At 32.9% G+C, this 13,084-nt stretch overlaps 1 protein-coding gene across 5 annotated transcripts in view; it reads left to right on the top strand.

The window, feature by feature from the left end:
* LOC114030666 (protein FAM49B) overlaps positions 1-13,084 on the top strand; it is a 201,009-nt gene that overhangs the window by 150,269 nt on the left and 37,656 nt on the right. For 2 of the 5 annotated variants that reach the window (XM_027845518.1, XM_027845517.1), the window contains one exon: positions 12,628-12,710. The exons of 1 other annotated variant lie outside the window; for it this stretch is intronic. In XM_027845518.1, coding sequence (XP_027701319.1) covers positions 12,638-12,710 — 73 coding nt within the window. In that variant the 5' untranslated portion in view covers positions 12,628-12,637. Of the gene's footprint in view, positions 1-2,377; positions 2,399-3,727; positions 3,877-12,627; positions 12,711-13,084 lie in introns of those variants that run through there. 2 more of the 5 variants (XM_027845515.1, XM_027845514.1) reach the window with 2 other exon arrangements.

The following is a 13,084-nucleotide window of genomic DNA, read 5'->3' as shown; positions in this document are numbered from 1 at the left end:
TGGAAATTACAGAGAGCACTGTGGAAAGAGTGTCAGAGTTGGAATGGGACACAGGAACTGCAGGGTTGAAAAGGTTGGGGATGAGACAAAAAGTGGGGTTAAAAGGTAGTGTAGCAGATGATTAGAATGCCCACAGTCTCTATGCCTTTGCCTCAGGATCTTTGAGAGGAGTTGATCAGAGCAAAAGAGGTGCTATTTCTTAGTTAAAAAACATTAATACTTACGTTTCCTGAAAGAACTTAGACACAGTGTATATCAAGTTAATTTTAAGCTATACTTATAAGTATATATTTTTCTTTAGTTAAGTTATTGTTGGTTCTTATAAATCAAACTACTGTGATAGATAAATAAACATATCTAAAATCTATCATTTATGGGTGAGGGCCATGAGCTTATAAGTAAACCTTGCCTTCTATTTATTTATTCCTAAACAATTATTTTTGCTTATGGTTTAATGAGTGTATTATGTTTTGGACTTGGTATTAGAAAGATGTGGGTTACACATTTATTAATTATGTGACTGTGGACAATCCAATTAACTTTTCAGAGTCTCAGTTTTCTCATCTGTAAAATAATAATAGTATTTGTAGTACCTACCTCAAGGGGTGGTTATGAAGCTCCTCTATTACATTAAAGTCTTGATGGGTAAGTCATTCTTGGCTATTAGCCCAAATCCTCTGAACATCCTATGTCAAGTTCTCCCCTCCTTTATGGCTGCTAAATTGTGGGTAATCCCGACTGTAGCTCCTTACAACTTGCATTCTTTCTTTCTGGCTAGCTTGCGATATTTTTCCTTTGATGGAAGCTCTGGGTTATAGCTATGATGTTCCTGGCAGTTTTCATTTTGGGTTTTTTTTTGGGAGATGGCCAGTGGATTCTTTCTGTTTCCACTTTGCCATCTGGTTCTAACAGATCTGGACAGTTTTCTAAAATTTCTTGAAACTTCATGTCTAGGTACTTTTTTTTGGGTCGTGACATTCATATAGTCCAATAATTCTTAATTTTTCACTCCATAGTCTATTTTCCTATTCAGTTGTTTGTGCTGTAAGATGCCTAAGATTTTCTTGTTGTTTTTTTTTTTTTCCTCTTCAGCCTTTTGACTTTATTTTAATATTTCTTGATTGGTTTCTGTTTGGTCTGCCCTAATTTTCAGGGTCTTTATTGCTTGGGCAAGATTTTGTACTTCTTATATCAAGCTGTTAATTCCCTTTCCAATTTTTTCTTCCATAGGTCTCATTTCTTTTTCATTTTTTCCTCAATCACTCTAATTTCCATCTAGTCCAAACTCTTCCTTTTACAAATGGAGGAATTGAAGTCCAGAAATAAGTGATTTTTCTTTGATGTCATTTAGTTTGTGAAGCTAGGACTCCAAATCTTTTCTAGTATTCTTTTTATTAAGCTACCCAGTTCAGAGCTCTTAAAATAACAAAAACGAAAAAAACCTCTAGGAAATATTATAACCCATGTTTATAAAATAGACATTATTTGTAATAAGACAAATTAGTTAATTCATTTACCAAATATACCTTTATTAAATAATAGTAGAAAACAATAACAACAACAAAACAACCAGGATAGATAATAGTATGGTTACGTGTATTAGAACTGTTTGAATGGCTTTGCTCAAAGAGTAGTTTTTAATCACTTGGTTTAAAGATTGACTGTGAATGTTTAGCCAGGAGATGAAAAGACTTGATGAGCAGAGGAGATGATAGTATAGCTGCTTTCAAATATTTATTAGGTAGATTAGGATCAATGTATAAAAGCTAGAGACAGGAACATATTAACTTGATCTGAAGAAAACTTCATAACAATTTCGGTTGCCTTTAGAAGTCTTGAGTTCTCTATCTCTGGAAGTCTTTTGAGCAGAGACTAGATGACCTCTTGTTAGGGATTTTGTGGAAGGGATATCTACTGCAGGAATGGGTTTGAATAATTAGTTTACTTCTAAGGGATCTTTCATCTCTATTCTATGATTCCATTAAGAGGGAGCAGTATTTGTGGTGTCCTCCTTCTCTTCCTTGTAGTACCGTCATTCTCTTTCTCCCCTCTTCCTCCTCTTTCTGTAGGAACAAATTTCCTTCAGAGCATCCTGGGACAATCATCTCAATAGGCAGAAGAAATATTTTCTCTGGTCCATGTTGCCTTTCATGGTGGAGACTTATATTATTTGGGTGTCCTGCATTTGGTTTAGAGACTTGAATTATTTAATGTGCAACTAACATTTATTAAAACAAAATGATTTAACTTTAGAAATTATAAGTAGAATGCAAGCTTCTTGAGGACAGGAATTATTTACTTTTGGTTTTTATTTCCCCAACATTTAGGATGCACCATTCCCATAGTGGGTGCTTCAATATTTGAATTTATTCACCCGGTTGTGGATTTCTTGAAAAAGGTGTGTGTGTGTGTGTGTGGTGTATAATTCAGCATGACACATACTTTGGGGTACATCTTAGGTTTGCTGTACACATTTTAATCATTCTATGAAAATCCTTGTTTTAATAGCTTTTATTTTGATAGTATTTAAGAAACTTTGAATTAAAATATTCACAGCTGCATTTACATCATATTCTTTGTAGCTTATTTTTATTATGTGAACAAATTATTTATCACATATCATTGTGGTTCCATGTGTGAAAAATGTAATATTAGCTAACTGTAAAATTACTGCAGAAATATGTTTCTGAGCAAAAATGATGATAATTTCTCTAAAGAAAATAGCATTTTCACGTCTATAAGATTCATACTATATGGTCATAGAAGAAAAATGACTGAATGGCTTGATTTGAACATATTTAGTTGAAAGATTGAGATACTAATTAGTTTTTTTTTGTTCATTTTTTTAAGTCTGGAAGTACTTTTGTAGTACTTGCTCATAGGCTTCTTTAAAGCCAGGACAGTATCATTTTTGTCTTTGTATTTCCCCAACACTTAGCACAGTATCTGGCACTTAATAGTAAGTGCTTTATAAATTCTTTTTTGATTGATTGCACATACTCTTAGCTCTTCACTTGTCTCCCTTACATTCTCTCCAGATGATAGAAATTTCCTTTATGCCAATCTTTAGACTCTACACTCAGTGTTATTGTGACTTTGGATTGTTCAGTTTGATTTAGTGATAGCTAGTCTTGCTTTTGTACTACCCTAATCTGTTTCCATTTATCTTAAAAATGGTCTAAAATTACCAAAACAAAATACTTTTCATTTACTTAAAAAAATAAGTATGTGCACTCTGGTACTTGAGGAAGAAAAGTGAGGATTCAGTAATAAATTTACCATTGCAAAATAAATCAGGAATTGCATGTCAGAGTATGTACATTTCTTAATAGCTTATGTTATACCATTACCCGGGCCAACAGAACTTAACTTTCTAACCTGTGTAACATTCTAGACTAAAAATTTCCAAGATTAAACTTTTGTACAGTAAAATAGAGCCTTCTTTATTGGTTTTTTTAGCTTGAAATTTCAGAAGGGTGGGCTTTATTTAAAATAAGGAATTCTAGTTGTGCTATTATGGTGTTTACACTACAGCTAATAATACTTCAAGTAATTTAGCCCTTTTAAGGTCATAAAATCAAATCTACCTTATAGTTTGAATAACAGATTTCTTTTCAGTCTCTAGTAAATATTGAATGGACTGAGTTGGGTCTATAATACAAGTTTTGTTAAATTTTTGTTTTAGTATATTAATACAAAACACATGAAAATAATTTCCTCCTTTTAGCTGCTAAGACCTGAGTTCGGGGTTGTTTCCCCTGCAAGATCTGATGACTTCAACATCCAACACAGTCCTGAGAGTCCAGATTCCTGTTCTCTTTTAGGTGTTAGTGATTTTATCAAGAAACAAAGAATATTGAACTCTGGAATATGCAGGTAAAATGCTTTTCCATTCACATTTTATCACATGCTACTTCATTTTGGGTAGTAATAATAATAATAGACTGGCACCGTGGTGCATAACACTTGGAAAATTCATTTTTCTGAAAATTGTTGCTGTTGTTTAAACTTGGCTAGTCACAGGAGATGATTGTTAGTCCATGTGACTCCTTTTGATTTTGCGTACAAAGGAGTTACTTAAGTGTCCTATAATGACATTGTAGGATAGCAGTAAAAATGGTAGCCAGCCAACTTGTGATGTTTTAATGCCACATAGTGTTAGAGTAGCTAAGAATATAAGCCCCATATTTTAACTTTATTTTTATTTACTTTCTTTAGTAAGTTTTTTTTTTTGAAGGAGACAAGTCTTCTGTTTTTAGAGTACTCATAAAGTAAGTCGTTGATACAAGGTAGTATACTCAATTAAATGCCACAAAATAAAGCTGGTACAGTTTATTTTGTATACTGACATCACTTCCCAAAAGAGAGGTGTGTGTTAAATAGATCTGGAGAAATTCTTTACTTCTAGGCTGCCAGAGTTAGAACTTGATCTTAACAATTTGAGGCCCATATTATTTTAAAGGGAATGTTCTGTGTACAATAAAGCTAATTTAGACTCGAAAACGTTGATAATGTAGACAGTTTATACTGTTTTATAGTTTTTGTATGACACACACACATATACACATACACACACAAACCATATTTGCATCTTCCTAAACATTAGTTGAATAACTTTAGAGTAACCTGGTTTAAAAAATATTCATTTGTTCTCTATTTTTCATTTATATTATGGTCCTGGATTATTTATAATGGATTCATAAATAGAAGGTTCATCTAAGAATGTAGAACTTGTTGAATTAAGGTTTCCTCCAGTGTTTGATTGACTGTATATAAATATTTTGCTTTATAAAATCATAGCACTTAAAGCTGAAAGAGACTTAAGATATAAAATTCAGCTCATATCTTTTTTTCTCAATACATTTTATTTGAGAGGTAGCACCAGCCTGAGTCAAAAAGACCAGTGTTGAAGGTTCTGCCACTGACACAATTGCCTGATTTTATGTACTTGGACAAGATATTTAACCTCCCAGTGACGTAGGCAATTCTCTAAGACTGCAAGTCACAGAGAAATAGCAGTCTATGTTGGTAAAGGCTCACCACCAGGATCTCCCTGAATTTGAATGAAATTATAGGTCCAGTAAAAAAAAAAAGTTTGCTCACATTTAATGTTAACAAATCACAAATAACCAGAGGGGAGAGAAGCTTTGATTTACTGCATATAGTCAGATGTATAATATAAAGTTGCTATTTTGATCTTAAATGTTATTAATAATAATAGCTAGCTTTTTATAGTGCCTATTATGAACCAGACTGTGTGCTAAGAACTTTACAAATATTATCTCATTTTGTCCTCACAACAGCCCTGGGAGGTAGGTGCTATTGTTATTCTAATTTAACAGTTGAGGAAACTGAGGCAAACTAGTTAGGTGACTTGTTCAAGTTCACACAGCTAGTAAGTGTTTGAGATAGGATTTGAATGCAAGTCACCTGAATTCCATGCATGTTATTTTCTGCTACCTACAAATGTTTATGTTATTCCAGAAATATGTATTAAATGCCATATTATTGGGCAATTTAATTTCTCTGTCCTTCAGTTTGTTCACTTTATAATGAGGTTAGACTTAAATGATCTTATCTCTGTAGTAACCTCTGATCTCTAAAATTTTTTTTTACTGTTTTATTTCAGTTGGATAAAAATATAGTAATTAGCATTTATATAAGTGCCTTAAGGTTTTCAAAGCACTTTGCAAATATTATCTCATTTGATCATCACAACAATCATGGGAAATAGATGCTCATATACCCCCATTTTACATATGAGGAAATGGAGGCAGACAGAGGTTAAATGACTTGCCCAGGGTCACAAAGCTGGTAAATATCTGAGGCTGGATTTAAACTTACTTCTTCCTGACTCCAGGCCTTGCACCTCCTAGCTTCTTCTGTGATTTAAATTTAGATTATGAAATTTATTCCTTTATATAGAAGTTAAAAATGTTTTTGAGGTATTATTTGGTACAGGAATCAGTTGCCTTTATAAATTCTTTTCTTTTTGAAAAAAATTAGACAACTATTGGAATTCTTTTTGTTTTGTTTTAAATTTTATTGAAATCTTGTTAACCTTCCTTGACTTCCTTATATCGTTAGTTTTTGGTATAAATTTTTGTTTGTTGACCACTTAGTTTGGTTATTTGGAATTTTTTTTAATATGTGCTGATATTTTAATGCAGGCCAATTGGAGATTGACGTCATTTGATCTGTGTTCCATTTATATAACAAAATAAAAGTTTTCCAAATTTTAAACTTTTTTGTTGAAAAATAGCTTTTTCCCTTGAAGAGCTTAGTTTATAGGTCAGTTGTAGAAAGGTTAGTTTATATAAGCAACTTAGAATTATTAAATATTTTTGAAAGTTTTTTTGGTTTTTAAAATCTAGTTTGGAAATACATTTTAAATAACATGTTAAAATGTCTAATATTAGAATATGTTCTTAACACTGAATATTGATTTTGTTAATTATGATTTTTTCTTTTAAGACAAAGAATTTTAGAAGATAGAAATTTCAAATAACTTTTTCTGAAGCTATAAACAACAAATTTTAGTAACAGGAAATAGAGAAGGAAGTAAGAACTATGGTTTCTTTGACTAATAGGTCAGTGTGAAGTTGTTGGGATTGTAAATAAATATTGCAGTGCCTTCTCACCAACACTCTACAGTTTTGGTGTTAATTTTGACTTGGCTCTAAGTAGTCAAAGGTCTGAATCTACATAGATAGCCGATTTTGATAAGACTTTTAACATCAACAACTAATCATTTTCTTTTGGTTAAGATATAGTCAGTTTAATTTTTATGATGCTTTTTGGTGTTGACCATATTCAGACCCTTTCAATTCTCTTGGAAGAAGCATTTATGACATACAAGTATTTTGTTTTATGAATAGTCTCATAAAGGCCTTTAGCCTCTTTAATTTCTTAAAAGGAACTATATCTTTGCAGTACTATTAATGATCCTATTCTGTTTCCTGGCATAAAAGCCTGTCTTTTTAGATATAAGTATTATCCTGGTGATAACTATATTGTTATGAATTTTGGAATGTCTCCAAAGAATCTGAGTTGGGTCATGACTCAAAGTCAACAGTTTATTCCCAGTGATGACCTATGCCTCAGAAATGACATGAGGGATTTAATTCAGGAAATAGATGATCAGACAGAGAGGCAGGTTAATCATATATATCTATATCTATATCTATATCTATCTATCTATATATATATGTATGTATGTATGTATGTATGTATGTATGTATAGGGAGAATGAGGGAAAACAGACAGTTTAATTGTCCCACTTAACGCCCATGAAATATAAAAAGGCTTAAAGAGCTTTCAATACTTGGGCAGAACATAGTATTATAGATTTAGAACTCTAAGGTTTCTCAGAGGTCAATTAATCCAACTTCCCTAATTTTACAAATGAAGAACTGAGGCTCAGGTAGTAAATTAGGTCACAAGGTAGTAGTAAATAGCAGAGTTGAGATTCAAACTCATGTTCTCTGACTTCAAATCCTGCTGGCTCTCTTTAAATTAAACCACACTGCCTCTCAAAATAATTTTTTTTCCAACCAAAAAATGGAGTAGACTTATATAAGTGCTACACTTAGCTACCGAAAAATCCTAATCAGTCCGGAATAACAGGAGGGTCTATGGCACACAATTAAGTGAATTGATTTCAGGCAGCAGGTAAATATTGGATTAAAAGATAAAATGTCCTTTGTTAGGGAGGAATCACATAATGATAAGATTATGGTAGAACTGAGAGTTCTGCATCAGGTAGGAGAGCTGTTATTGTCTTTCACTAGGGTGATGTCTACTTAAGGTTTCTGCCAGATGTGACCAGGGATCTGGCATTACCTCTCTGCTTCTGTGACTTCTGTGTTCAGCACAGTCAAAGTACTTGGGTCTTTGCCTCATTTTTTCGTTTTTTTTGTTTCAGCTTGCACATTCCTTTCTTCCTTTGCTTGGCTCTCATGGAGGAGTGGACATTGACAAACAAGATGGCTAAGAATAAGAGCCTCTGAAAATAATTCAACACAGGGTGGTTTAGCAGATTTCTGAGAGAACATGGATGAGCATTGTATGAAAAGTCACGAATGGGTTGTGATTTGCACCATTTGAGGGAATAGTTCTCAAGCATTTAAAAACACCTATTGTTATGTAGGTACAAAGAATGAAACAATCCTTGCTCAAGGATCTTATGTTGTAATGTGCAGATAGGGGGAGGAGACAATATAAATAAGAGAAAAAATACACATCAATGTGAGGTAGTTAAGGACCATGTAGTTAGAGAAGAGAAGAGCACCAGGAATTGGTGGGAGAGAGGGGAAATCAGGTAAGACTTCAAAGTACCTTTGAAGATCACAGATATATTAAGTATGTGTTCCACAGTGAATCATCTTTGAGATCCTGTTTTCCAGAGGCTCTTATATTTTTATAAGGAGGTTTGTAAACTGGTTATTTCTAGCAGCACTTGACAGTAAAGTTATACTTCTTTAGGACCATATTTCAACAGCTGGAAAAGAAGATTTCATTGCCCCTCAGAAGCAATATAATTGTTAATTGTGTTGTCTGTCATTGATCACAAGCTCTGCAGAATTAAAAATGAACATAAAAAAAGAATTGAAAACGTCTAAGAACTTAGGACGTAGGTTTGTAATAGCCTACATTGTAGCCTATGTAGTGATTATAACTCATTCTGTAACTTAGGGGTCAGTAAACTAAAGGGCCGGCAGTTTGTATAGTGCAAGGAGCTAAAAATGGATCTTACATTTTTAAATGATATTTTATTGTATTTTAAAATGTTAAAATCATTATTAGTACATTGGCTAAATAGAAACGGGATTTGACCTTCCGGTTCAGTGTATCAGATGATTGGTCAGCTAGCTTAAGGATTTAATTGATTAAAAGAGAGTTTGAAATGTCAAGATACATATTGTTTGAAGAGGGGTGGGTCACATTTTGGCTAGTATCTTATTGATGATTGTGCTATTCCTGTCAAAAATGGCAAAGTCATTTTGGTGCCTGGTATTTATGCTTATCCAGTTTGAGTTGTAATTTGTTTGTAGAAAGTGATGTTTTATTTTAGTTTCTAGCAGAAAGGAAAACTTAGGTATGAAAAATTGTTAACATTTTAACTTCCTTGAGGACATGAAATTATTTATCTTTATAGTGCTTTAGTGTCTTGCAAATAGTGGCTGCATACGTTTTTAATAGGTTGAATTGAATATTGACAATCATATGGTTATAAAAAAGATGAATAAAGGATTTTTTTCTCTGTATATTCTTTTTGTTTCCTATAGAATTATCCCTTATTTTCTCTGCATTGGTAAAGAATGAAACTTAGTATTTTAAAGGAAACAACCTGGCTACCTTATTACAAAAGTTGATATTTATAGTCTCAATAATCTTGTGAGGGTAGGTGGTGAAAGTATTATTCCTGTTTTACAAATGAGAAAACTAAGCCTCTAGGAGATTATGTCTTGTTTAGGATTAGAGGATTAGATGGTTATCAAATATGAGAACTAAAACTTTAACCTAAAGTTATTTCTTTTTAAACACTAAAACCTGTGCTGTTTTCATTTTACCCTATGCTGTTTCCATCTCTTGGTACCTTTGATGTTTGTTCTACCATAATACTATTTTTGTTATATTCGAGTCCCCAATTTATGTACAACCTTTTTATATCATAAATTAAAATGATTGCCCTTACTTTCAGTTCCTTCATTGGGGAGGCCATCAACCTTGTTGTCATAGAAGCCATTTTGAAAAAAGCTTATAGCTTTTAGAGAATTGAAGTTTAAAAGTGGTTAAAGGGAAAAGTTATGAAAAGTAGAAATAGTTTAAAAGAAATGGCGCTGTCCCCCATCTGGGACCAGACTTCTCCCACAGTTTCCAATTTTTAAGGTTATTTTGTTACCTTGATAATCTGCCAAGTAGAAATTCATTGGGGTTTAACACCTCCTCTCTCAGAAACAAAACAGAAAGATCAATCAAGAGTCATTTACTCATTAGGGAGAATTCAGAGTCTGGCCATATTGGTTTCTTCCAGCTTCGGTTGATGTTTTCACCTCTGTCTCATATGATGACTTATTTCCCCTGTTCTTGTCTTGTTCTTTTCTGTACCTGCATTTTCCACCATCATTTTCCATTCTCTATGCCTTCTTGCCTTCTTGGGGAAGAAAAATTCTTCCCCATCTTGCTTCATTTCTACTCATGGGAATTATTCTCTTTCATCAGGCAGGATCCAAGGTGACATAATCCCAGCGAAACTTTCACTTATCCTTCTTACTCTCACGTTTCTTTTCTCTCTAAGAAGGAAGTAAATTGTCCTTTGATTTTCTCATAGCACTTTACATGGATCTTTCGTTTGAACCTACAGTTTACTTTGTGTTATTTGTGTATATAATTCATTCTCCCATTAGGTTCCAAGCTCTTTAAGAGCAGGAACTGTGCCTTTATCATTTTTTAATCCCTAGCACCTACAATAGTGCTTAATGCTTGCTAAATTAAATGCCTAACATCTAAGGTTTACTATACTGAGAGGATGGGAGTTTTAATTAGGAAAGAAGGAACATAAGCAGTTTTGGAGCTTGGAATACTTTGGGAAGGTAACATAGGCCTGATTGGAGTACCATAATGGAAGCCTTAATAAGGCTGAGGATATTGAAAATCTGAGTGCCTGGGAAAACAGAGAGAGGTACTGGGGATAGAAGAGTGGGATGAAAAGATAGTTGAGTGGATACTAAAGGTAAATTCTGCCTTTTTCAAAATTTTGTTTCTAGTTATCCTTGTATGTATGTAGGAAAGGAGTATAAAACTCTCTTCTTCCTTGTCAGTGTCTTCTATTTTGAACCTAGTTATGCCATGCCCTAAGATGCAGAGAACATAGACTATTAATTCAACTAAGTCAGTCATTTATGGGCTAGCCTGGGAACCTAAGAAACACATCCAAAATACTTAAGAACCTTTGAAATAGCCTGTTTGTAAGTTGAGTACTTCCATGTATCCCCAGTGCTGAGCTCATTGTAAGTGCATAAGAAGTGCTTGTTGATTTCTTGAAGGAAATTGGGGGTAAAAATTAGCAGTTATTTTGTGACTTTTGGCTTCTATATAATCTTACCTCCTATTTTGCTTATCACTATGAGGAAAAGTAAAGGTTGTTTACTAGTTGTAAGAAAGGATACCATTTTTGGGGGCTAAATTTAAAATGATCTGAATTAAAGATTGTATATTAAAAATCTCATCAGTATTAGGAATACTTTTAGTGATATTAGCCTTGGCAAAAACTGATAGTTTTTATCTGGATAACTTAATATCTCTTTATAGCATGAAGCCACATATTTTTGTTGTGGTCATGAAATTATCTTTTATAAATCTTCTAAATCCTTGCATTGAGTAGAACTAGTAAAGAAATTTCAAGCTTTAAAAAAAAACTATTTGTGAGGGTAATGTTTTTCCTTTAAATTGATACATCGTATGTTATTAATATTTGTATGAATTCATATTTATGTTTGACCTTTATTCTCTCAAAATGATGTTTATGTAATGAGGTGACATTTATACATCATTATCTACAGTCTTCATATACTGAGGACAGTATACTATTTTTTTTTTTTTAAAAGGGAAAATAATTCCAGTGCTCATTATTGGCTTGTAGTATTTTTTTTAATTTAGATTTTGCTGTATATTTCTGTCTTGATTAAGCTTTGATATAAAATAAATAATACAGCTATTTCTTTTCTCTAAAACCTGTGGTTTTCAGAACTCTCTAGGCCATTGCTTTAAAGTATCTGAAAATTATGTAGACTGGGGTACAGAAAGGAGCAGATTACACAGATATACTGTTTATTATAAGACAGACTGCTTTGTAAGACAGTAACATTAAGTCTGAATTATTGTTATAGAAAGATTGCTCACCAGCTACTTCTAGATAACACCTGTCATAGTTTTTCTTTGGTCTTCTCTACAGGCTTTGTCTCATGAGAATTTAGTCAGATTGTTATTGAAATTTAACTGGGATATTAGAATTGCAGTTTTCTGTGAATGTACATTTTAATAGAAAAGACACCTTCCCTCTGTGTGTGTGTGTAATGGAAGGGCAAGAATATGAGAAATTTTGGTAAAAATTAAATTAACTTAATCTGTTCAGTAGTTAATAACTTGAACTCATTCCCTTGCTGTCCAGAATAGGGGTATAACTAGTAAAGAAGCAACACAAACATCATTATAATAGAAAACTTTTCCATTTCAGATGTAATATAATTCTGAGAAATCTACTTTGGATGTTTTAATTTTAAGTTGAAGATTTTTTCTTTTTGTATTCCTGCCTTCAGTATTTTATTAGAAGATTTATGAAGTATGTAATGTAGTGACAGATGTTGGTAGTAAAAATAAATATTGCAAGTATATGGAAAATCTAATCTTTTTTATGATTTGATATTTTTTTTGAGAAGTACAAAAGTGGGAGGAGTAAGAGCCAAATGTTTCTGTGTTCCTAACCTTTCAGTTGCAAGAACCCATAAACCTGACCTGCACCTGCTGGGGAGCCATGGAAAAGCCGCCCTCGATGAATCCCAGGCCTCTGCTTAAAACTTTTTTTTTTTTACTGGAACTAAATGATGTTGCCATTTTTATTTTTAGGTTTGCTGGCATGGGTAATCTCATTAAGGTGCTAACCAGGGACATAGACCACAATGCAGCACATTTTTTCTTGGATTTTGAAAGTAAGTCTCTTCAGCCTTTCACAGTTGGTGCATTATGGTAATGGTGAAACATTGTTTATTTCTACCACCACAGTGAAGGCAAGCCAATTTGTTGGTAAAACATGGAAAAAAGAGGTTGCATGATTTTTCCTCTAGTAGTTGCTGAACATTGTGACATAATTTTTTGGTTTTTCATTTGCTAATATCATTTGAGTCTTTGTATCCAGTGCTGTCCTCTCATTGGTCCATGAAGCAAGTAGCCTTATGATGAAAATTCTCATTGTGTGCTTTAGTGACTATGCTGAGCAGTTTGATAGTAACTATGGATATACATAACCAAGTCTAGTTTAGTTTTTTTCCATTACTAGATGGTGACCTGATCAAATGATAAAAAA

Source organism: Vombatus ursinus, unplaced genomic scaffold (genome assembly GCF_900497805.2).
Source record: "Vombatus ursinus unplaced genomic scaffold, bare-nosed wombat genome assembly UNPS02014973.1, whole genome shotgun sequence".
In the NCBI taxonomy this organism is placed as follows: domain Eukaryota; kingdom Metazoa; phylum Chordata; class Mammalia; order Diprotodontia; family Vombatidae; genus Vombatus; species Vombatus ursinus.
This window is presented reverse-complemented; position numbering and strand designations above follow the sequence as displayed.